The sequence below is a fragment of the Microtus ochrogaster genome, chromosome 8 (genome assembly GCF_000317375.1).
Source record: "Microtus ochrogaster isolate Prairie Vole_2 chromosome 8, MicOch1.0, whole genome shotgun sequence".
Taxonomy (NCBI): Eukaryota; Metazoa; Chordata; class Mammalia; order Rodentia; family Cricetidae; genus Microtus; species Microtus ochrogaster.
This window is the reverse complement of record NC_022015.1, coordinates 32,849,758-32,874,164: the sequence shown is the minus strand read 5'-3', so window position 1 is coordinate 32,874,164 and position 24,407 is coordinate 32,849,758. Positions and strand designations below refer to the sequence as shown.

The 24,407-nt window shown below is 51.1% G+C and overlaps 2 protein-coding genes across 3 annotated transcripts in view; both read right to left on the bottom strand.

Annotated features, from left to right (window-relative positions):
* Positions 1 to 3,366: 3,366 nt before the first annotated feature.
* On the bottom strand, positions 3,367 to 4,571 carry Utf1 (undifferentiated embryonic cell transcription factor 1). The gene is made up of 2 exons (XM_005351451.2): positions 4,010 to 4,571; positions 3,367 to 3,897 (listed from the first exon to the last, which is right to left on the bottom strand). Exons 1-2 carry the CDS (start codon positions 4,566 to 4,568, stop codon positions 3,437 to 3,439), a joined length of 1,020 nt encoding a protein of 339 aa, XP_005351508.1. The 5' UTR covers positions 4,569 to 4,571; the 3' UTR covers positions 3,367 to 3,436.
* A 2,788-nt stretch (positions 4,572 to 7,359) lies between these two features.
* The window catches only part of Kndc1 (kinase non-catalytic C-lobe domain containing 1), a 47,550-nt gene continuing 30,502 nt past the window's right edge, over positions 7,360 to 24,407 (bottom strand). For both annotated transcript variants that reach the window (XM_005351450.2, XM_013347930.2), the window contains exons 17-30: positions 23,818 to 24,227; positions 21,879 to 21,972; positions 21,694 to 21,791; positions 21,263 to 21,483; positions 18,169 to 18,282; positions 17,507 to 17,654; positions 17,219 to 17,398; positions 16,442 to 16,648; positions 15,799 to 15,881; positions 15,418 to 15,568; positions 11,481 to 11,603; positions 11,340 to 11,399; positions 10,393 to 10,550; positions 7,360 to 9,067 (exon numbers count right to left, since the gene is read on the bottom strand). In XM_005351450.2, coding sequence (XP_005351507.1) covers positions 8,836 to 9,067; positions 10,393 to 10,550; positions 11,340 to 11,399; positions 11,481 to 11,603; positions 15,418 to 15,568; positions 15,799 to 15,881; positions 16,442 to 16,648; positions 17,219 to 17,398; positions 17,507 to 17,654; positions 18,169 to 18,282; positions 21,263 to 21,483; positions 21,694 to 21,791; positions 21,879 to 21,972; positions 23,818 to 24,227 — 2,279 coding nt within the window. In that variant the 3' untranslated portion in view covers positions 7,360 to 8,835. The remainder of the gene's footprint in view (positions 9,068 to 10,392; positions 10,551 to 11,339; positions 11,400 to 11,480; positions 11,604 to 15,417; positions 15,569 to 15,798; positions 15,882 to 16,441; positions 16,649 to 17,218; positions 17,399 to 17,506; positions 17,655 to 18,168; positions 18,283 to 21,262; positions 21,484 to 21,693; positions 21,792 to 21,878; positions 21,973 to 23,817; positions 24,228 to 24,407) is intronic.

Genomic DNA, 24,407 nt, shown 5'->3' with positions numbered 1-24,407 from the left:
AGAGGCAAGAGGATCTCTGTAAATTTGAGGTCAACCTTGCCTGCTGAGAGAGTTCCACGATAGCTGGGGCTGTAACAGAGAAACCCCGTCTCAAAAAAAAAAAAAACAATCAATCAAACAAGTAAATACCACCACCACCAACAACAAAAAAAACTCCAGTTACTTGTGGGACATTGTTTACCTGACATGATTCAGAGAAGCATGTGTAGATCAAGCATTAATTTAGAGAGACAAGAACCAGGAGATGGGGGATTATGAACTCGAAACTGGAAAGGATTTATTTATGCATTGGTGGTGTTAGGGCTGGAGCTGAGGGCTCAGTGCTTTCTTACAAGAGCTGTTCATCATTTACATTTGCTAAATTTTAAGAATAGAGATAGGAACACAGTTCTATTGTAGATCCTTACCCAACATGGACAAGGCCTTGCCTCTTATTTCCATCACAGCAAAAACAAAACAAAACAAAAATATCATAAAAGCCACAGAGCCACCTACTCCTGGGATAAAGAGCCCCAAACTGATAAGGTTGTTCGCATATAAATATTCATTTATCAACACTGTACTAAACCACTCGAAGAGCTGACTTTACAGATCATATATTAGGCATAAATTTGAGGAAGCATCAGGATGCTGGTTCCCTCACAGCATAGTTTCAGGTAGGATGGGAAGTCCACACAGGATGTCCAGTGAAGAAGCGGGAAGCCTGGTCCTCACAGTGGGGGGCTCATATACAAAATCTTTGTCTCGAGGACAGCCCAGTGGTAGAGGGCATTACCCAAAGGCCCACCGCAATTTCTTACAGAAGCCTGCTCTCAGGTCAGGGTAGCAGTAGTCAGGTACTCAATAACTGAGCTGGGAGACCGAGTTTCTGAGACCAGGCTCAGAAAATGGGAAGGCTGCCCAAAGGAGCAGGTCTGTCTTGTAGAGACACCATACTGACAGGCTACAGCACAGAACTCTAAGCAGGAAGCACAGTCCACTGGGATGAGGGAGAAAACAAAACACTCACTCATGACAAGGGCATTTCCATAACTCCATCAGTTGTAAAACCAGGTACGAACCTCACACCCAATGGGATGGGGACATCTAAGTTTAAAGACTTAAGAAACCAGGCCAGGTGGTGGTGGTGGTGCACACCTTTAATTCTAGCACGTGGGAGATAAAAACCGGCAGATCTCTGTGAGTTTGAGGCCAGCCTGTCTACAGACTGAGCTTCGGGACATCTAGGACTACACAGAGAAACCCTCTCTCGAAAAGAAAGAAAAAAGAAAATAAACTACTGGGCCGAGAGTGGCAATTCACAGCTTTAATATCAACACTCCAGAGGCAGGTAGCTCTCTGAGAGGTCAGCTTGGTCTACACCAGGAGCTCAAAGCCAGACAGGTTCTGCTTCAAAACAAAAACCCAAAAACCCAGGTCAGGTCAGCTAAAGTATTAGTAACAAAACCCAAAACTTTTCATCTCTCTAAGGCCATTAAAAACAGACAAAACTTATTCCTCAAGTTTGAAGACAGAGCCAGTTCCTCGGTCTCCTCAGGCTCACAAGTAGCTAGCTCAGCCAGATCCTCAGGTGAGTCTACCTCAGGTTCAGGGAACAGCTTCTTCAGAATTAAGGTTAGTGTGGGTACACTTGCTGGTAAATACAATTAGATAGATTAGCTAGCTAGCTAGCTAGCTAGATAGATAGATATAGCTAGATAGACATATTTTATTATCTATCGAGACAGGGTTTCTCTGTGTAGTCCTGAACTCACTATTGACTGGCCTTGGATTCAAGAGATTCAATTCCCTCTACCTCCTGAATGCTTGGATTAAAGACGTGGTCATCCCCCCAACCCCCGCTAAGGGAAATACAATCTTTTAGAGTTGTAGAAGCACCTGGGCTGTACCTGAGGCCCCCACCTCCAGTGTCTACATCCTGTGGCTCTGCTGACCTCCCAGGTGTATGCCTGGGCTGGTAATTTGCAGGGTGAGCACATCCTTAAAGATTCAGGGTCTTTTTTGTTGTTTTTCATGGATTTTCTTTTCTTTTTTTTTAATTAATTAATTTATTAAAGATTTCTGCCTCCTCCCCGCCACTGCCTCCCATTTCCCTCCCCTCCCCCAATCAAGTCCTCCTCCCTCACCAGCCCTAAGAGCAATCAGGGTTCCCTGCCCTGTGGGAAGTCCAAGGACCACCCACCTCCTTCCAGGTCTAGTTAGGTGAGCATCCAAACAGCCGAGGCTCCCACAAAGCCAGTACGTGCAGTAGGATCAAAACCCAGTGCCATTGTTCTTGAGTTCTCAGTAGTCCTCATTGTCTGCTATGTTCAGCGAGTCCGGTTTTATACCATGCTTTGTTTATTTTGAGACAGGGTTTCTGTGGCTCTGACCTCCCACGTGTGTATGTGCTGGGGAGGTAATTAGAAGGGCTGGACTTGTTTTTCTGAGACAAGGTTTTTCCGTGTAGCCTTGGCTGTCCTAGAACTCACTTGGTAGGCCCGGGTGGTAGGATTAAAGGCGCGCACCACCACCGCCCGGCTGAGACTTTTTATCTCAATATTGAGCGGGGTCCTCCCCAAATTGGTCTCTCACACGAGGAGGCCCAGTACCTGGCTGTAGATCCAAACCAACAGTCCGTGCATAAGGCCCATTCCCAGTCTTTAGAAGGGACTGAAGACCTTGGGACCACCTGAACAAACTCCTCAGGATTTCCCTTCAGCAAGACTGCAGCAGTCCCGGGGCTCTCAGTGTGGCCGGATGGACCCAGAATTTGTAAAAGGGTAGCAGTCGGAGGAGGCATTGTCATGCTAGTGAAGCACTTGCAACATCCTTTTCTAACTGCGGCCGAGCCCTCCCCCACTCGGACTCTAGTCCTGGAGGACCTAGGCATTTCAATTATAATTAGAAAATTCTAGCCTAGAAGAAGCTAGGCTGTGGGATGCAGGCCAAGCCGCCTCTCTTAAGGACCAGACACTCTCCGAGAATCTTCCCCCGGAGCTGTGCTCTTGACTATCGATCCCCGTTAACAAAGGCTGGAGTACAGCTTGTATTCAAACTGAGTTTGGCTCAAGAGAGGGTAGAATTGTAGGGACGTTCTACACGTCCAGCCTGGCCCCTCAGCTTCATTCGCTGCTGACCAGTGCTCCTGGTGGGCAGAGTCCCGCACCTTGAGAACACTGGTAACCCAAACGAGCAACTGTGCAGCACCCCACACAACCCTTCACCGAAACGCCTGCACGATTCTGGGGAGTGGGGCTGCTTACCTTTCCCTTAACTTCCTAGTACCCTCTTATCCGTAGGGGTTCATTCTTAGACGTGACAGTGAAACCCAGACTCATTCACAGGATTAAGTACAAAACACAATCTTTATTTTAATAAGCTAGGTTGGGGTAGGGATACTAATTGGGGTCAAGGTAGAGTGGGGGTCGGCTCTGAAGGGGAGAACTGACAAGCTTTATTGGCGCAGGTCGCCAAGGATGCCCCGCTCGGAGGCTGCACTGCCCAGAATGAAGCCCACAGCCAGGGAAACTGTTTGGTCGAAGGAACCTCGCAGCTGCTCCACGTGCTGGTTCAGGGTCGCCAATTGGTCGCGCAGAGGGCCCAGAACTGTCGAGATGTCGCCCATGTGCGTCAAGGCCTGCAGCAGAGCGCTGTTTAGAGACTGCGGTGCAACTTGCGGGACCGCACGATCCTGGGGAAGGCCAGGAGACTCATTTGGTTCCTCCGTGTCATAGTTGAGGGTTGGTGGCGGGGAGGATCCGAGGGCCCGGCCGGGCTCAGCAGCCAGAGTGCCGAGGGCCGTAGGGGCAGGGGAGCTAGTGATGCGGCGGGAATCTGCAGACTTCGTAGTGGAGGAACTGAACCTGAGCGCGGACGCGGGGTCAGCGTCTTCCGCAGTCACCTGCTGCGTAGCCCCTACGAGAGAAACGCGTGGTCCCGCTAGTGGTCCGTGTGTAACCTTACCTCCGGGTTCCACCCCCACCCCCGCTAGAACCAGCCCATTCCAACCCGCACCAGGTGCTCCTACCTGGCTCGACTGCTGTAGGTGCGGGCGCTAACATCGGGAGGGTCGAGCGGCCGCGGCGCTGGGGACGTCCAGGCCCCGCAGGGCGACGGCGGGTTCGCCGATGCCCATCGTCGCCCAGCAGCCCCATGAGCTGGCGGATCTGGTCGTCGTAGGGTCCGGACGGCTGGCCATGGGAGTCTCGAAGTTTGTCCTTGAGAAACTTGTAACGGCGGCGGCACTGAGCCGGAGTGCGCTTAACTTGCTGCCGGGCCAGCGCGGCCGACACGCGGCGGTAGGTGGGCAGAGCCTGCCGGCGGTCGAGCAGTAGTGAGCGCCACATGGCCGGCTGCAGCAGGGTGCCCAGAAGTAGCTCCGTTTCTCGGGCACTCCAGGGAGTGCGCTGCGCCGAGCCCGGGGACACGGGAGCCTTGGGAGAACCAGGCTCCGCCATCGCGCCCGGAGTAGGGGCGAAGGCATCAGACGTAGTCACCCGGACGTCCCCGGCCGGCCGCAGCTCGGCGTCGGGGCTAGCTGGCGACGGCGGTGAGAACGAGGTTAGCCGCCGGGGACGAAGCAGCATGCCGGAGCCAGAAGGTGCGCGTATTCTGAGGCTGTAGCCTCACTGAAGGAACGCTCCTCCAGAACCGCCCACACACGCGGTAAGGACCCCGTGCGCCGTCCTTTGCGTCTGGGACGGGTCGATACGACCCTCCCATTATCCAGCCGCCCCGCCCTCCGCGTCCCGCCCCTCTTGCCCACCTTGTTCCGTTGTGGAGGTGCTTTTTTAGCCCAGCCCTTTTCTAGCTCTTTCCTTCAGGGCCCTAGCCCCGACAACAAAGTTTTGCCCCATTACACTAAGCAGACCGTGTAAAACAAAACAAAACCAAAAACCAAACCAAAATAAAACAAAACCCACTTTAAAAAAAAAAGTTAAAAAAAAATCATTTCATGAACCGGAGGAAGTGGCCCACACCTTTAATCCCAACACTAGGGAGGCAGAGGCAGGCTAATCTCTGTGAGTTCGAGGCCAGCCTGGTCTACAAAGTGAGTTCTGGGACAGCTAGGGCTACATAAAGAAACCTTGTCTGCCCCCCCTCCCCGCCCCAAATGAAGAATCCAAAAAATATCTAATCTAGGTACAATATAATAAGACTGAGTGAGGAAGATAGCGTGTTTTTACATTTGTTATGTCTGTTACTGCTCACAAACAGTTCATGAATACCTCTAGAAACCAAAACTCTGGCACCCTTTCTGTCTTTGTGCACAGGAACTGTTACTCATTCATGTCATTAGTGTGACAGTGTCACCCTTCCTACTTTCATCTGGCCATGGGCTTTGGAAGATGAACATATTTTGTATCAAACTTATTAATCTAGCAAACAGTGGGGTGTTCATGACTGTAAGGAGGCCACTTGGATGCTAGATTTAGAGAGATCAATGACCCACTGCTGGGATTGGAGTCCTAGTTCACATACACTACAAGGAATCTCTTTAGTATAGTAAAATATATCTACTAATATCACCTCCCCTCCCCAAAGTTAGGATCAAGAAAAGGAAGCTGTGGGGTGGTGGTGCAGGCCTTTAATCCCAGCATTTCTCACACTTGCAGTGGGGAGGCAGGAGGCTGATGGATCCCAGAGTCTTCAAGTGAGTGGGTTCCAGGACATCTGGGGCTACACAGAGAAAACTTGTATCAATAAGACCAAAACAAAACAAAAGAACAGAAAAGGATGCTTAAAGTTAGTGTAGACGTTTTGACTAGCATAAGTAAGACAAGAAAAAGAAATATATAAAGATGGGAAATAATCCCTGGTGACCTGTGGGCTGGTTAGACAAGCCGTAGCTTTACAGAGAGCAGTAGAGTCAGGAGGAAGTACCAGTCTTCTGCCCTACCTCTGGGATTTTACTAGCCTCCTGCTGCGGGACTGACTGCTACGTTGCGCATCACTAAACTGTTTTATTATTCAGTGACTTGTGGTCAAGGGCTTGAACAAAGACCAAGGATCACCAGTTGGGCTTCTCCTGACTGGGGCAGGCCAGGATGACCTCTAGCTGGCCATATCAATTCAAGTCAAGCCTAGCTGCCTGAGACAGCATTCTGAGCTATAGCTTGTTGTTTTTCGGGTGTTCATCACCTGGTTCAAACCCCACCGGACTGGTACCTTCTGGCTCTAGGGTGAGGGAGCTGGTGGGGGGCCATCTTTGTCCATTCAACACACCAAGTGTCCGTCCTGAGCTTACTCTCAGTATTGTGGTTTTAGGGTTGTTAAACTCCATCTTGTATTGGAGGCTTCCTTCAAGCACAGCACTCAGGACCAGACTCCAGGATCAGCACAGGGAAGAGATCAGAGAGGTGGGAATCACTGAGCCTTGAAGGCCAATGACTGTCACCTTTTCCTCTGCATAATCACAGGCAGATCACTCTGTCATCATTATGAAAACACCCCTAAGAACCTGCTAGTTTTCATTAACAGCAACAACAACAACAAAAATTCAGTAAACACATTTAAGAACCCCTGGCCTTGCCGGACATGGTGGCTCCCACCTTTAATCCCAGCACTTGGGAGACAGAGGCAGGCGGATCTCTGTGAGTTCGAGACCAGCCTGGTCTAAGAGAGCTAGTTCCAGGACAGGCTCCAAAGCCACAGAGAAACCCTGTCTCGAAAAAAGAAAAAAAACAACAACAAACAAACAAACAAAAAGAACCCCTGGCCTTAAGCCTGTCTCTTCACTGTGTCCTGAATGAGTACTCTGAGCTGCAAGCCACTCCCCACCCCCTTGGTGTCTCTGAGACAGCGTGGGAGCTCAGGAGTGGTCCCAATGGGTGGTCAAACAAACCAGCCAGCTCTGTCCTGTCCACAGGCTGATCACTAGACACTGGTTGAGGTGCACAGGTTACAGCAGGCACACCCCTCCCCCTCACTATAGGAAAATGAGCTGTGATCATCAGAAGTCTTGGTTTGGAGGAGGACAGCTGACTGAATCAGAGGTGAGTCTCCCACCCCTGGTCCCTGTGATAGTGACGGTGTGAATGTCACCAAGAATGTGGTATGATCTGGAAGTATGGTTTTCAGTCCTGGACTGGGTATATTTCCTATCGAAGTCCTTTGAGACCCTAGGTGAGGTGCCCCTGCCAAGCCAAGGAGGACTTACTTTAGCCTCAAAGAGAGCGTTGTTTTTGTTTTTCAAGACAGGGTTTCTCTGTGGTTTTGGAGCCTGTCCTGGAACTAGCTCTCGTAGACCAGGCTGGTCTCGAACTCTCAGAGATCCGCCTGCCTCTGCCTCCCGAGTGCTGGGATTAAAGGCGTGCGCCACCACCACCAGACTGTGAGCATTGTTTTTGAAATCTCCGAAAACAGACCATACGGCAGTAGCTTGGTAGAAATGACTTTATTTAGAAATCTGTATCTTGTGACATCAGGGTGCCATGCAAACAGGGCTGAAGCCAAAAGCCTGTTCACTTCCCCACGCAATAAGTCAGCACCGTTGGAATGCTGGTTTGCGCTGGACACCTCCTGCACTAGATACAAAGTCTGAAAATGTCGGCGTTGATCAACAGAACGTAATCCTTATAGAAAAGCTCCCAAACGGTTATGTTGCATGTGCATGGCCAGGACTCCCAGTCCCCCTTACATCCAGTGTAAGGAGGGCCTGGTGTCTCCAGCAAATTCATGTGAGGAAACACACACCTCAGCATGAAAAATCTAGCATCTGGTCACAAGTCATAGCTTCCTAGAAATACCGCTAGCTGCTTTACCTACAAAATCCCTACTTCTAAAATACGGAACAGTCTTGGTCTTGTGGCAGGCAGGGCTCAGTGGGTGCCAGTTGCTTAAGGTGTCTGGACAACCTGCTGCGCTCCATCGTATTTTCAGCCCTCCTGGCCAGTGGACCCCTTCCCACGAAGCCAGAGATCCACCTTTGTCTGGCTAACAAAGCGCAGAGCGGAGGGAACACAGTGGACAGGTGTGCGCATGCACGGCTGCTGAAGGCAGATAGGCAGCCATTCTCAGGGCCCACGTGGCTCCCAGAGACCCCAGGAAAGCGAGCCTGCATTGGTGCTGCCGTCAGTGTACAGTGTTCTTTCCCCTTTGCCAGGAGCAAGAGCCTCTGCCCAGCAGCCCTGTCAAATGCAGCTGTTGTAAGCTGGGGGCAGAAGGCAACAGGCCATGGGGAGGGTCAGTTGCTGAGGCAGAAAGCCCGGCTGGGACAGAGGCTTTTCCCACTCTCTGGAGGCTGAGAGGACAGGGGTGGGGGTGGGGGGACTTGGCAGGATCAGCTGCAGATGGGTGGGGGTGGGAGTATAAACCTGGCCAAGACAGGTTGCTAGAAACCTTGGGCTCCAGTGGTAGGTTCCAGACCCTTTGGAGCTGCTAAGTGCAAAAGAGAGTTTTGGTCCTTCTTGCTGAGTGGAAATAAAAACACTGGTCAGCAAGTGGCTAAGTTTGGGCTCTTCTGGAGTCAGATGTGGGTCTGTGTTGGGGTTTGGAGAGATCAATGAAAAATAGGTGGGAGCCGCAGATATTGGAGCCTGAAGCTCTGGGGGTAGTTTACTCGATTCCCTTTTCATTTGTAAATTTGATTTTTTAAATTCCAGCCAAAACAGGCCTGCCCACCAAACTCTGTGTTCACCCTGCCTTGGGGGTAGGGCCAGGTTGGAGTTGGCTCAGCCCTCCATGTGAGTGACCTCAGGTTAGTCCCTTGCAGCTTCCAATTCTGTTCTAGGAAGTAAAAGCAGTTTTCTCCAGGCCACCCAGAGCCTCCGCAACCAGACCTGGGAGTTCCTTCCACCTGACCCATCTTCTGGTACCACTCGGAGAGAGTCTACACCAAGATGGAGCCCTTGGCTACTGGAACGTGGCTTTCATTCTCCTCAATTTGTCTTGGATCTTCCGGGAGTGCTTTTCGCCTGGGATCTGGTGAAAATTGGCCCTGTTATCTGCTGCTAAGATGGAAACATCCGCCCCGCTAAAACGGGCAATTCTTTGTTTGAGGTGCGCCTGTAGCTTGGGATCAGGGCTGAATGTGTAGGGGTTCTCCTGGAATGCGTGCACCTGGCTTGCCACCTTGGCGATGTTTCTTTTGTGGGGGGGGAAAGAAAAAGTTTGTTAGTTTGCATGTTAGCCAACTGATCCTAATGTCTTCTCAGGAATGGCTCAAACCACGCCTTTCCAAAGCGCAGCACTGCAGGGGCAGTTTTCTGTACTTAGTCACAAGGACACACTTCATGACTGTGCACCCCCATCCCCATTCTCCCACCCCCCACTCCCTTTGCCCTTCATAAATATTCACTGAAAACCTCTGTGTCAGGCTGCTCCACTTGAGGTCTTCAACACGGAAAACAAACCTCCCAAACCTATTCTTATTGTCCTAGCTCTGCTAGGGCCTTCTGGCTCCTGTGTACTGGGAACACATCACTGGTGGTTCCTGGAACTCAGAAGCCCTTCCTCCTGCCGGGGACAACAGACCTGCAGATACGCATGTCCATCTCAGTTCGAGAACAGTATGTTCATTGCTTTTGTTCTTTAAAGGACGGTCATGTCTGTGCATACATAAAGTTGTGAAGAGCAGATAAGAGCTCTTCACCCACCTCTGTGGCATTTCCTTGTCTTTAAATTTCTTTTTGCCCACATAGCTTCCTATTGCAATAGGCATGTACTGCTAGTGAGTTTTCTTTTCCTTCCTTCCTTCCTTCCTTCCTTCCTTCCTTCCTTCCTTCCTTCCTTCCTTCCTTCCTTCCTTCCTTCCTGGTGGCTATCTAAAAAGGGGATCTTGAGGCTGATTAGAGGCTCAGTTGGTAAAGTGCTTGCTGTACAGCATGAGAACCCAAGTTGATCCCTAGCACTCATGTAAATGAAAATGCCAGAGGCAATGGCAAGCACTTGTGGTCTTGGTATTAGGAACGTGGAGCCATTCAGAAGCCCCAGTCCTGCTGGCTACACAGCCTAGTCTCCAGCAAGCCTCAGGTCCCAATGAGAAACTCTATCTCGAAAAACAAGGTGAATGGCTCCCAAGGAATCACATCTAAGGTTGACCTTGGGCCTCCATATGTGTATGCATACACACACACACACACACACACACACACACACACACACACACACACACGGCAGATCTTGCATTAGGCAGGTTGTTTTCATCTACCTAGCAAGGCCATTCTCTCATCACTCTAGACAATGAGATGAGATGGGAGGATGGGAGGTGAGAAGAATGTCTGGGGCCATGTGCACGGCACTGGGCAGAGGACTTGCACTTGACTGTGCTCACTGGTAGGACGTATTGGACTGGGTGCAGCCCCTTACCTCTGCTGACTTCATCTGCGCACCCCTTTGGTCACAGGGAAGCCCCCTCACCTCACCTTGCTCTACCCGTGGGCTCTGCTGGGCAGGGTGAAGGCCTCTTACCTCAGCTTACTCCACCTGTGGGCTCCATTTGTCATGGTGAAGCCTCCCGTCTCTAGCTGCTGGATGTGCATGGCCAGCAGGTGGGCAGAGGGCAGGGTAGGCTGGGCCCGGAAGCGCCGCCCTTCCATCAGACACAGGCTGTCGCTCTTCAGGAATACCTGGAGGAACAGCCAGGGAAGTGAGCATGGGAAATGGATAGTCATCACCTAGGAGGGCCTGCTCACCTGTCCCTGTTAATACCTGTCTTCCTCGGGCATGAGAGCCCCCTCATACCTCACTGAACATACAGTCCAAAATGAGTCTGCAGTTTCTGAACTGTAGGTCAAAAGCCCAGATATCATAAGCTTTCTGCCATGGAAACACTGACAGCCACAGAAAGCTTTTGCTGCTCAAAAAGCCAATTCCTTACTTCCGATTCCAGAAAAGAATCCCTTCCCGCAGGAGCTGCTGCAGGCCCTGGGCTTTGAATTCTGGGACAGCACAGGCTAGAACTACTCTGGGTATTTGCCTCAGGCTAATGTCTGTGAGGCTCCTGCTGCCTCAGTAGGAAATGCACAGACATTTAATCTGTGTGTCCTGCCTGTCAACTCACGAGGCCACCTCTGCCACTGGGGCAGGCCTCCTACTTGCCCTGGTCCAGGCATCCCTTGCACCCATAGCCTGGGCTGGGATGTCAGACTAGTCAGGTAAACCAGCAGACAGGCATCTTCATTCTACAGGCCTGAGGCAGGGTCTCACTAGGTGGCTATAGCTGGCCTAGTACTTGCTATGTAGACCAGGCTAGTCTTGAACTCACTGAGATCTGTTTGCTTCTGCTTCCTGAGTGCTGGGATTGTAGAAGTGTGCCACCACACCCAGCCTATGTGTTTCGGATTCCCTGCTGTGAGTTCCCTGAGATGCAATGGAGCAAGTCGTTCAGGGGAAGCTCTGCAAAGAACTGTACAAACCTCCACAGCTTTCAGCTCTTCCATGATCTCAGCAATCTTCGCAGGCAGGATTTTCCAGGCCTGAGATGGAAACACAAGTGAGATCTTGTGGTCTTATGTATTTGCCCATGCCCTTAGCCCCCTAAATCCCACATGACGCACAGGGGACTGCCTTACAGCCAGGTGCTCCAAACCTCCCAGGATCTGCATGGCTGTGGCAAAGTTCCTCTGTTCATAGCAAGACTTTGCAATCAGCAGGAATTTGGACAGCAAGTTCACTTGCAGCTGAAACGAGAAAACGATGACGGTGTCTTTAAAGATGTAGAGCTCAGCGGAATTCTGCACAGGCATGCACAAAACAGTAAGCTTGTGCCCCAGAACCAACATGACAAGACTGAACCATAGAGATGAGCAACAGGAACAACCGAGACCCGCTGAAATAGCCCGTTCTCAAGCAACAGAGCCCCATGACAAAGTGGTATATAGATGTAGAGCCCTGAGTGTTGCCTGCAATTGGTTTGGGGCATCACGTGTAATAGCTTTGAGAAAGCCGCCATGAGCTCCCAGGACATCATTTGAATGGATCAGACTTTTTCTCCCCAATGTTTTTGGTTGACTCCACTGTACTGTCTGGCCAATCTCCATGTTTCAACAATCTTCTGTAAGTTTATAGGTGTTAAGACTCAGTCTTTGGCCGGGCGATGGTGGTGCACGCCTTTAATCCCAGCATTTGGGAGGCAGAGGCAGGTGGATCTCTGTGAGCTAGTTCTAGGACTCCAAAACCACAGAGAAACCTGTCTCGAAAAACCAAAAAAAAAAAAAAAAAAAAAAAAGACTCAATCTTTGGAGTATCTTGGCACCCTAGTAAGTAATTGCAGAACATCAATACGACATGTATTTTAAAATGCGATGAGCTCACTGGTCAAAAGGACATGGTGCAGTCTTATTTCATGTCTCCCAGTGAGAGTTCCTGATCCATATCTGAACACGGCTCCTTCTACAGCAGTGGCCAAGCTGTCACTGTGGTGCTTTGTATTTAGATGCTCAGAGGGCAGGATGTAGGTCCTCACGTCCCACCCTGCCGACCCAGAAGGATACTTATGCACCAGGATGTATCACTCTGGCTTTTACCATTGGGTTCGGTGACTTCAGGCTGGGAGGGGCCCTGGGTGCCTGGGGATGGGGCATGCCCAGGGACACTGAGGTCTGTGACGTGACTTCCATCATCTTTCTTCTGGTCCTGTACATCACAGTCACATGGGCTTTGTTGAGGACCTGACTTTTTTTTTTTCAAAGCAATTTATTTCCTCTTATTTTATATACATTGGTGTTTTGCCTGCATGTATGTCTGTGTGGGGGCGTCAGATGTTGGAGCTACAGCCAGTCATTAGATGTCATGTGGGTGCTGGGAATTGAACCCAGGTCCTCTGGAAGAGCAGTCAGTGCTCTCAACTGCTGAGAGCCTCTAGACAGGGTCTTTGTATGTAGCCCTGGTTGTACTTGAACTTGCTATATAGATCAGGCTAGACTTGAGCTCATAGAGATCCACTTGCCTTTGTCTTCCAAGTGCTAGGATTAAAGGCATATGCCACCCTACCTAGCCCCTGACACATTTTAATGTCATACATGATACTCATAGCATCACAGATTACAGCAAACTAAGAAGCCCACACCCTTTGCTCCCATGTTCTGGCAGAAGTGTGAATGTTGAATTTGTGTAGCTAATGTGGGTTTCATGCTGCAGGAGCCCTGATCACTGGGGTTCAGTTATCTTTGGGGGAGTTGTGGTCCTGGTGGTGATGGGAGCCCACCGTGGTCTGAGGTCTCCATCCTTCTTGCTGCAGAGGGAATAAACTGCATTGCACAGACAGCCTTTGCATCCTGATGCTCAGTCAGATCTTCTGTTTGCTTGTGTGGGAAGGAACTCACTTGATCCTACCTTGCACTGACTAGGAGAAGAAATTAGAACCTTGTGTAACAAGAGTGTTTTACTGGGTGAAGGTGCAGACCCTAAGGATTGGGAGGACCTTGTCTTGAGAAGCTGAGGACAATGGATCTTCCTGGGTGAGAACCTGGAGGGAAGTCCTGACCTGAGGCAGGTGATAGTCCCTTTGCTGGCTAGATTTATGTCAACTTGACACAAACCGTAGTCATCTGAGAGGAGGAACTTCGACTGAGAAAATGCCTCCATAAGATCAGGCTGTAGGCCAGCCTAATAGATTATTTTCTTAATTAGTGATTGATGGGGGAGAGTCCAGCCCGTTGTGGGTGCTGCCACCCCTGAGCTGGTGGTCCAGAGTTCTATAAGAAAGCAGGCTGATCAAGACATGGGGAGCAAGCCAGTAAGCAGCACCCTTCCATGGCCTCTGCATCAGCTCCTGCCTCTAGGTTCCTGGCCTATTTGAGTGCCTGTCTTGACTTCCTTCCATAACAAATAGTGATATAGAAGTATAAGCCAAATAAAGCTTTTCCTCCCCAACTTGCCTTTTGGTCATGGTGTTCCATCACAGCAATAGAAACCCAAACAAAGACAGCCTCTTTTAGACTGCCAGGACATGTCTGTGAGCAGTCTGAATCATCCAGTCTAGCTCAAGGCCCATAGGACTTAAGGGAGAACCTGGGTTTGGGCCCACAAAAGCTGGATCTTGAGCAGATACTGAGCAAGTATTAGAATTCCACAAGTTTGGTGAGAGCCTGCAGTGTAGGGGTCTGTCAGCGAGGAATAGCGGCCAGCAGTTTAGCCAGGAAGATCACTGCCTCAGCGCAAGCAGGGCAGCTCAGGATGACAAGTTTTTCATGAACAGACTCAGATAAAGCTGGGACAAGATACCATGGTGATTGGGGTGTGTTGTGACTGGATGGGGGTGGGGTGAGGGAGTGTGTTTGAAAGAAACTGAGTGGAGGAATGGATACATGTGAAGAATTTTGCACGTGGGGAACTGTGTGTGAGAAGAGCTTTGTGTTTGGGAGTCTGTGGGTATGGAGGAGTGTTATGAAGACCGGTTGAGTGTAAGGGACCGTGGGGGACTATGACGGACTGGGTGTGAGGAACCGTGTGTGTGGACAACCGTGCATGAGGGAGCGTGAGGATTCTCTGTATGAGAGGCTATATTGTGTGTACGAAGCAGCTGGAGGATCATCCGTGTGAGAGACTATGTATTCAATGGCTAATCCTTGTTCACTCGACTGGACTGGGGCTCTGGTCTAATGAATGGTTTATTCTACTGATGGTTTCCACATCCGAATGGACTCTGACAGAGCTGTGGAAAGATGGCATAGCTGAAGAAGTGGGTCCGAAAGGGCGTGTCTTGCTCTGGCCCCTTCCTGTCTCGGCTCTATGTCTTGTCCGCCATGATGCGAGCAACTCCGTCATGCCACCCCTACCGCGATAGACTGAAAACTCTGGAGCTCTATGTTAAACAAATCGCTCCTCCTCCGCACTTAAGTCAGACATTCTGTTGCGGTTACAAGAAAGCTGACAGCTTTGTAAAGGGCAGTGTGTAAGCTATTGTGAATGTGCAAGGGACTGCGTCCATGAAGGATTGTGTGTGCTGCAGGTGACTGACTGCAAAGGGCTAGATAGGTGAACTGTGGCTGTGAGGGGCCGTGAGAGAGAGAGACTGTGAGGGATGTGTCGATGTGTCGGTTTCTTTCTTTCTCCCTTCCTGCCCCGCCATGTGTGACTGTGTCTTGTGAGGGACTGTGTACGAAGGATTGTGTGTACAAAGAATGGATGAGTGAGTGATTGTATGTATATAAGAGACTGTGTACAGTCTCCTGCCCAGTGTCCTGCTGGAGGTTTCACACAGTCTGCTTTCCGGGTGATCCACAGGTATGGGTCATCCCCAGCAGAGAGAGGAGATAGTCTCAAGCTGGGCTGTGACCACCGTGCACTCAGGAGCTCATGGCGTGGGATGTTTCTGCTGACATTAGTAAACACCTCACTCTTGCCCTTTGCCTTGAGTTGACTGTGGCGCTGAGACACAAAATGTGGATTCCCTGCACCCGGAGAAGGGACTGGCTGTGGTCTCGCAGGAGCACGGCCATGCAGAACCCACCCCACAGGTCCTTCTGACCCCAGAGCCATGGAGGTGTCTACCTTGGAGGTATGACTGGTCACAATTTCAGCAGCCACCCAGGTGCTGACGTCATCGGCGTTTCTTAAAAGCTGTAGCAGATACTTGTCCTGGATGTAGTTGGGGAGGAACAGACTGCAGGCTTTGGCGGACAGAGACTCAGAAGAGCTGGCTCTGGAAGAAAAACATGGTGCTTGTCACCTGGGGGTGTGAGAATGTGTCTTGCCAAACCCTGGGGGTGTGGGGTCTCTGTGCAGAGTGGGAGGGGGGCAAGGTATCCTTCCCTCAGGATGAGAACCAAGTGTCTCCCTTCAGCCAGGACCTTGGGGGAGTCCCCTTCCCCCAGACCCTCTCACCTTCCAAACCAAGGACTCCCAGGGCCACCCTGAGGAGTGAATACTCACTTGGGAATGGCTGCATTTTTGTCCATGACACCCAAGGCCCGTGAATTTAGGAAGTGGACAGGGTGGCACTTTTGAAACAATTCCTGTCGGGGACATGGAGCAGATGGTTAGCCCGCTGCTCCCAAGGGCCTGATGGTCAAAGCAGTGTCTCAAAGAGGGCTTCAGTACTTTGAAGCCATTTGTGCAACCAGAGATCAACCTGCCAAGCATGTCATGGCTCGGCTGGAAGAGTTTTCTGTGTGCAGGTCTGATGATAGTGACAAGGATCACTCGGCACTGTCACCTGCCTCATGACATTGGGTTACAGGATGGTGAAGATCTGGGTATGCCTATGCCTAGGTTCTGGGCTGAGGGCAAGGACAGAGGTAGTAGCTGATCAGTGCCCAAGCTGGGCAAGGACTAAGGAACTGTGTTGGCAGGGAGATGCCCAGTGCCCTGTGTAGCTAGAGAGGAGAGTCCTGCTGGGCACCGTCTTTAAAGATAGAACTTGTGCGCCCAGCAACCACATCCCTCTACGGTTCCCCTAAAAAGTGTGCGCTGTGGCTTCATCAACATCAGAGCATCCCTGGGCCCCCTGACACCAGCAGCTGACCCTAATGTGGAGGTCTGTGTCCCCTTCGTGGTGGTGCCAGCTCCCACACACCTGCTGCAGTAGTGTCAGCTGGGTGAAGAGCTGGTTGGTGCTGTACTCCGTCAAGAAATAAGGCCCCTTCTCACTGGCTTTGGCATAGGGGCCATAGAAGTCTTCAAAGAAGCAGGGCTTGGGCAGGGCTGATGCAATGGTGTACTGGCGTTCCTTATGGTGAGGCAGCACCAACCCGTTGGCCCGGGGCAGCCTCCAGGAGAAGCTCTGCAAGTAAGACAGATGCCCCCCTCCAGGTTGAGTGGGCCAGGCTAGGCTAGGATGGGGCAGAGTGGGGGTAGGCTGGCCCAACCTAGAACTCTTCAGACTGGCTCAAGTAGAGCCAGAGAATAAATCCCTTCCACGTAGGCACGTTGGTAGGATTCCCGTCCTGGTCACTTGAACAGACCACCCATGCACATTGCTTAGATTTGGAGCTATCTCCATGTACTGGTGGGAAGACCATTCATTGACCCCCATGGATCCTTCCACTCAGTCTGCTGCCCTGGGAATCAGGAAGGTGAGTTCAGGGAGTCACAGTAGGACCCTGGCTAGGATAGAATGAACCTTGCTAATCCACGGCTTTCCTTCCACAGGACAGGAAGTGCAGGTCCAGCAGGGAAGTGCCTGGGTCATGCATAAGCAGCACTCATGCGTATGTGTACATGTCTATATGTGCGCTTGCATATGGGCGTGCGTGCATGCATGTCTTGTTTCTGCATGTGTATATATGCACACGTCATGTCTTCCAGCATGCACTCCTGGCTAGAGAAACCATCCCCAGGAAAGATTCCCCACCTTCCGGGAGATGCCATCCTCTGAGAACCTCTTGCAGAGGGCATTAAAAGGTCTGGTGTCCTCCTCTGCCTCCTTAGGATCCTCTAGGTCTGCACCTCGCGAGGTACTGTCAGCCCGCCGCTCGGTGCCCACCTCCAAGAGGCCCAGCAGGTGCTTGGCAGTGCCATCTAGGGGCAGGATCTAGGCAGAGGCACCGGGTGTCACTGTTGTTCCTGGGACATGGCAGTGAGTGCTTTTCTCTGCCAGAGCCCAGAAGTCGCTGACTGGGCTGGCCAGTGCAGCAGTCACCTTGGAAGAAATGAAGTCCTCAAGCTGTCCTAGAAGCCCCGCGTTCCTGATGAAGTCCACGGTGTAGCAGTCTTCCACCCAGGCCTGCAGGACACAGAGGCTCCGCCTGTAGATCTTGGTGAAGGTCGAGGTAGGATCCTGGTGAGCCCTGGAGGCAGATGGTAAGGCTCAGCAGAGGCCCCAACTGGGCACATTCAGGGTGAGGAATTCGGGGAGAGCCCAAGTGATGACAGGCCAGGTGAGGGCTGAGGACAGATCACTCCCTTCATGTTCACCACCCACCTGGTCACCGATCTGGTGCCCTTTCCCCAGTCTGCTGGCCTGGGTGCCCTGTGGAAGGAAGCTATGGTCCACAGGCCTCTTTCCACTTGGACTATCCTTGCTAGGCTGGTGAACTTGGCTCCCTCTTGTCTTCTAGCTTGGGTGTCGGCTAACCCCTGCTTTCTTTTGGAAGCAGTCAGGCCCCTGCCAGTGTTCTTCCTCCACCCTAGCACATAGACTCCAGCTGCCAACTCCAGCTGGGTTCCTTTACCCATGATCCCTCAGTTCCTCCATCTTGCCCTGACCTTTCCCAGGGACACTTCATCTGTAGCCTCATCCCTGTCAGGGTCCTTCACAGGCTAATAGGTCCTACCCTGGTTAGCCAGGAGCCCGTGTGGTACCTGGATAGGGTGCTGCTGATGCGGTCGAGGAGGAAGTGCAGGAAGTCGTGCGGTGTGCAGAAGTACCGGAAAGTGTAGAGAAACTGCTGGACGTAGCCCTCAAGGAAAGCGTCACTGAGGGTAGAATGTGACATTGGTTCTTGAGCCTACGCCAGCCGGGACCCTCCCTCCAACCTTGCCCCGCAGTGAGTGAGTGTCCTGGAGTGAGTGTGTGTGCCTGTGTGTTCTAAGTGTATATGTGAATAGGTGTGCAGCCTCTCAGGGTGTGTGTGTGTGTGTGAAGAGAGAGAGATCTGTGTGGATGAGAGCAATGAAAGTATGAGAGTATGTGTGAGTTTCCTCACATATATGTATTGTGTGATGTGTGTGAAAGCTATGTGTGGTGTGAACAGAGTTTTGTGGAATCTTGTGTGTGAGCATATATGAGCTGTGTTTGTGAGCATATGTAAGGAGAGGTGGTGAGTTTTTTTTTTTTAAAGATTTATTTATTATGTATACAGTGTTCTGCCTGCATGTATGCCTGCACCCCAGAAGAGGGCACCAGGTTTCACCACAGATGGCTGTGGGCCACCATATGGTTGCTGGGAATTGAACTCAGGACCTCTGGAAGAGCAGCCAGTGCTCTTAACCTCTGGGCCATCTCTCCAGCCCCCGAGGTGGTAAGTTCTATGTTAGAACAGCACACGGTAGTTTGTTGAAAGACTCCTTTAAGGAACAAAAGAGAGTCAGTGACCTAATTTCAAACCCATGCCTTTCGTGAGGCTTGGTGAGGCCCTCTTCATTGCCAGACCATCACCGTGGCTCTCAGTGCCTGCAGTTCTGGGTTCTGTGTACCGAGGGCTGGGACGACAGGCAGCTGTGTGTGCTCAGTGAGGTGTACAGGAGGAGCTGCTGCGTGAGGTAAGTGACCCTGTGTGCTCCCAGGGACAGCCCTCCTTAATACAGTATGTGTGTGTTGAAGGGATCTGGGGTCTGTCGCATCTCATTGGACATCTCTACCCAGAGCAGTGGTTTCTAGAAAGTCTCATGCAAGGGCCGTTACTAGGAGCTCTAAATGTGACCCTTCAACAATCTGGCAATTATAAAGTTGAGGGTCTTGTGCAGGAGTTCCAGGGTGGAAGACACTGTCTCCAAGGTCAAGGATGCTTAGTCACTGGTCTGTCTCTCTGAGTTTTCTTAAACATGAGGTTTCTGATAGCCATATTTCAAGCCAGTGACTAAGCAGTCCCCTACCCAGCCTGTCTTGTAGAGACAGTGCCCATGGAGTACTCAGAGCTGAGAAAACCCCTTGTGAATGTTTACTTCGATGGGGAGGCTCTGTCTTCCTCTGCTCTCTGCTCAAACATGCACCACAGACCATAAGCATCCATGACCCAAACTACACAGTACTGCCACCCACCACATACTCCCTCACATGTGTTCACATCCACCAGAAAACACCTCCACCCACTCTAAAGGGAGGCGCTTTAAACAGGACGTTCTAAAGGGAGACTCACTGTGAGCAAGTCAACAACTCAGAAGTCTCAGGAAGTCCCTGAAGTTTAGCAATACACCACAGCCTCCCCTTCTCTAAGTTATAGAGTAGTCAAAACTGCTGAGGAGACCCATACCGGCTGAGCTGCCTGGGAGAGGCTGAGACTACCTGTGTGGAAGAGACAGTATCTGACCAACTGTGCTGCCTGAGGAGAGGAGACCGTGACCCACTGATTTGCCCACAAGTTGTGCAGTGAGCTCAAAGGTTCTAGCTTTCGTGAGTAGTCACTCATGCTGGGTGGGCTTCCAGTGATATCGCTGCCTTTGAGCCATTCATGCTCTTGAGTCACCCCTCAACCATATTCCTATATGTAACTTCAATAAACTCATTGGTTTACCAAGAAAGACTTTGATGACATCGTTACTTTTGTCTGTCATTGGTTCCCCATCTGGGGTGAGTAAATATTTATTCATGTCACCCCAGGAGTAATGTCACGCACCACCAGCATACACACCGACACACGTATCAGATATACCACATTACACAGTACCCCCAGTACACACCAGGCCTTATTTTTACATGTGCATCATGCACACACACTCACACATTACACACACCATATAATAGTGACAGCATACTGCATATATGTATACTTAAACACATGACATGCATACAATATGCACTAAACTCACACACACAAAATTATGTATACTATATAATATCCCACAGCACACTACATGCCTGTACATCACATATGCAGTACACGTCATACTGCATTATACCTCAAAACACCATACATGTGCATGTCTACTAAACATGCACACATCAAGTGTATCCCAGAAGGCCTGGGCTTCTATAAAGGAAGTTTGTTTTCTAATTGTTTTCTCAATGCTACCTGCCAATCAGATCTGAAGTTGATAGCCTCTTGCTCAAAGAGGACTCTAAAAGTGTGTCAGGACTATGGAGGTGACAATGGCCTTTCTGGCTCCAGACCTACACACAGGACCAGCCATCAAGGCGAGGAGAATTTTATTCAGGGAGCTTGAATTATCTAGAAACAAGGCAAGACTGGAGCTCTATGGGGCAGAGGAAGGCAGGGTGAAGGAAGGAGGGAGGGAGGAAGGAAGGGATGAGAGTCCAGTCCCAAGTCCCATAAATGGCCCTGCGACCCTGGGCACCTGTGCATAGATGTGAGGACTCTACCTAACTTGGGGGCAGGCACTGCAACATTTATCTCTCAGGCTGCCACCAAAGTCGTGTGCATGCTCAGAGAGACAGAAGATAAAACTACCACAGCTAGAGCTCTATGCCCGCTACGGCATATTTTGATTAGTGATTTGGATCCAGATGATACCTTGGAGGCCCTTGCAGATGATCGTGTTTGAGCTTTTGGTTTTTTCACATGTTAACCTGAAGCCTGCCCTAGGCTCTCCCACAGTGTTGCTCTCACACCCCGTGACCCAGCATCAGGGCCAGAGGAGGTCTTAAGGGGACTTGGACAATCCTCAAAGTCTAAATAATTACACAACCCATACTAGACAGGGCTTTCCTTGCTTTTCTCCCCTTTGTTCTCAAAATGTGCCCCAGGGTCAGGAGGTCCTTCTGGGGCACCTGACACACCTGGAGTAGAGGTAGGCCATGAGTCCCAGGGGCGTGCCAGCCTGCAGGATGCGGGCCTTCTTCTGCCGGCCGCTGCACGGGTGCTTGTTGACGTTGTAGAAGATGAGGGAAGAGGATTCGTCCAGGGGGCTGAAATCTAACGTGTCACAGGGGGCCGCTGCGATGTTCACAATCACCGGCAGAGCACAGGGCTCCAGCCCCCAGCGCTCTGCATACATGACCTGTGGGGAAAGGAAATGAATTATGGCTGACTACTAGATATGTGTCTATAGGTCACTTTGCTACCGATTTAGGGGTGTCAGAGCTTCTCAGTACTTTGAACCCAAGGCCTGTGTGTATGGCTAACATATTTTGATACATAGACGATGGAAGGAAACCCATCTGAGGGCCCATACTCATTCTTGGGGTGGGCAGGGCAGACGTCTGCTTGCCTGGAGGTACTTTTTCACCAGGCCCAGGAACTGCACCTTCGACTTCATTTCTTCTAGCTGTCCTCGAAGTTTGGACAACATGGTCCTTACCTCAGAGCCTGAGGGCAGAGCAGAGTCAGCAGGTGGTTTCCAGGCGCCCCAGCATACCTCCTTTGTAGCAGGTAGCTGGTGTACAGTGTTACTACCTTTGTTCCGTTTTTCCTTCTGTAAGAGTTTCTGGTAAAACTTGAGGGTCTTCCTGTAGTTTCTTTTCTCGATCATGAGCTGCTGCTCCAGCTCCTAAGAGGAAGCACAGTGCATGAAGCCAGAGCAACTGTGGGTTCAGGGACCACTTGTCTTCTACACAAGATGCAGACACAGAAGGCACAGTAGCCTGGTGAGTTGCCTGAGCGGCCACAGGAAGAATAAGTGTGTCTTAGGGCTGCAGCCATTTGGTTGGCATAAGAAAGACAAATGAAATAATTGAGAGAACACCGTAGAAGCAGGTTCTGGGGGGCTGGAGAGACAAGGCTCAGCCATTAAAGGCTAGGCTCACAACCAAAACTAGGAGTGGGCTCCAGAGGTTCACCTTGAAGCCACTGCTTGACGGATGATCTCTCAAGGATGCCAGACCCCACCGGTACCCATGGGTTGACTGCCTAACGGGGAGGCACAGTGAAGATCCCCATAATCCCCTAGGGATGATTCCTGAGACATGGTCCAGTCTTAGGATGTGTCTGTCTTTTGAGGTATCCTTCCCCTCACCCACCAGGCTGGTCCCACCTGGATGCTTCTGGAGAGTTCTCTAGACTCTGACTCAAAAGGGCCAGGGTCAAGTCTCTTTGTGGCTTCCCTGCTCTTAAGGACCATCGGCAGAGTCAGGGTCTGCTAAGACAGAGGCTTGTTCAGTAAGCAAAGGCAGGCCCGTCGGTGTAGCCCCAAACCCCTCTACTGTCTCCAGCCTCCCGGGCTCATCCTGGCTCAGGGTAGACTACCTTCCTTCTCTGGTCACAGGGAGCCTCCTCTCCAGGCCATTCACTTTGTCAGGCTCCTGGGGACACAGATGACCTTATGGACAGTGGGCTTGGGTATGTGGTTGTCATGTCTCTGTATCTCATGGAAATGAGTGTCGGCTCTGATGTTTGTTCCCTGTTTGGACACACAGGCTATATAGTATGTTTCTGCCTATGGCCAGATCTGATTCCGAATTTATTATAAAATTTTAAAAAGCTTTGGTTCCTTGTATGTGTGTGTGTGTGTGGGGGGGCTTGAGGAATAATTTAAGCAGGAAGGCAGCTGGGTTTAGTTGGGAAAAGGGTGATGAATATTGATCAGATATACATATAAGACAACAATCAGAAGAAAGCAGAGTAACAAGAAATTGTAGACAAAAAGAAGATAAAGATGAACTGAACCGCAGCACTCCCCTGGATGCCAAAAGCAAGGCCTAGAACCAGGCCAGGATGCTGGGGTGGCAGGGGCCGCCTGTGTGAAGTGTGGAGATGCCTGTAGTTCACAGATGCCATATATATAGGCGTGTTCAAGCTACTGACACTCCCTCCTCCCAGCAACGGGTCTGCCTGTCCATTCTAGAGCTATCAAAGTTCTTTTGTATACCATGCTGGCCAGACTCCTTTCTTCCTATTGGCTAGGTCTTTCCTGGTGCTGTCTGTCAGGGAAACCCTTGTTAGTCCACACTGACCCTAAGTCCAGCTTAAACTTGCTGCATGCATGCTGCTTCTGGAAGAGATTCCTGCCCCTGCAGCCCATCTGCAGGAGGCTTAACCCAACACTTAATCACGCTCACAAAGACCAAGTGACCCCTCCCTGATTAGTGTCATCTGGAAGCCACAGACTCAGCTAATAGGAAAGAAGTCATTCTCTGCTTTTAGCTGTGGGAACATGTGCCCACAGTATAGAACCTCTAACGCAGGCTACAGGGAGCCAGGCCAACAAGTGGTAGAGCACTATGAACAGACACAGCCTGGATAGGGTGTTCTCAGAGTCTTGTCATTGGGCCTAGGTGGCCCGGAAGCCTTGCCTGAGCAGAAGCCTCCTTGCCTGAGCAGAAGCCTCCTTGCCCGTGGTGCTCCTAAGGCCACAGATGCCCTCCCCGTCAGCACTGGGTAGACACCCCAGACTCACTGGACTCTGGGCTTCCAGTTCTGTGTGCCCATTGGCCTTCTGCCTCTCCAGGTCCTTCACGTAGTTGTAGACATCAGCTCCAAAGCAGTCAGCTTCGTAGAAGGCACTGGACCATCCAGGGCTGCAGTTCTGGAAATCGGGTGCACCTGGGGACACAGCTGGGCCACCGTCCTCCGATTTGGCCAGCCGGGTCACCGTGTCTGAGGCATTGCTGGTTGGCTCCTGGCTCGGGCCTGGCTGCCCATCCACTTCGGCCTCTGGTTGTTGCTCCCGTGTGACTTTTATTGACCTCTGGGACCGAAATCCAACCTCAAAGTTTCCCTGAGAGAGCGTGTCGGAATCTACATCTGATAGTGCTGTGGGCGAGCAGGGCCCCCCACTGCCCCAGGCTGTGGCTGGCTTCTCCTTGCCTTGAAAGAAAGATAACAGTCAGTGGGTCGCACCCTCACCACCACCCTCAGCTGTGGAGGAAACCCAGACACCCTCATGAAGGGCCTTAGCCACAGCTACTGTGCTAGGGGGAACTGAACAGGGGTTGGGGGACACAGCAGTGCTTGTGAAGGGGCAGGCTTAGCCAGGCCCAGCTCCCT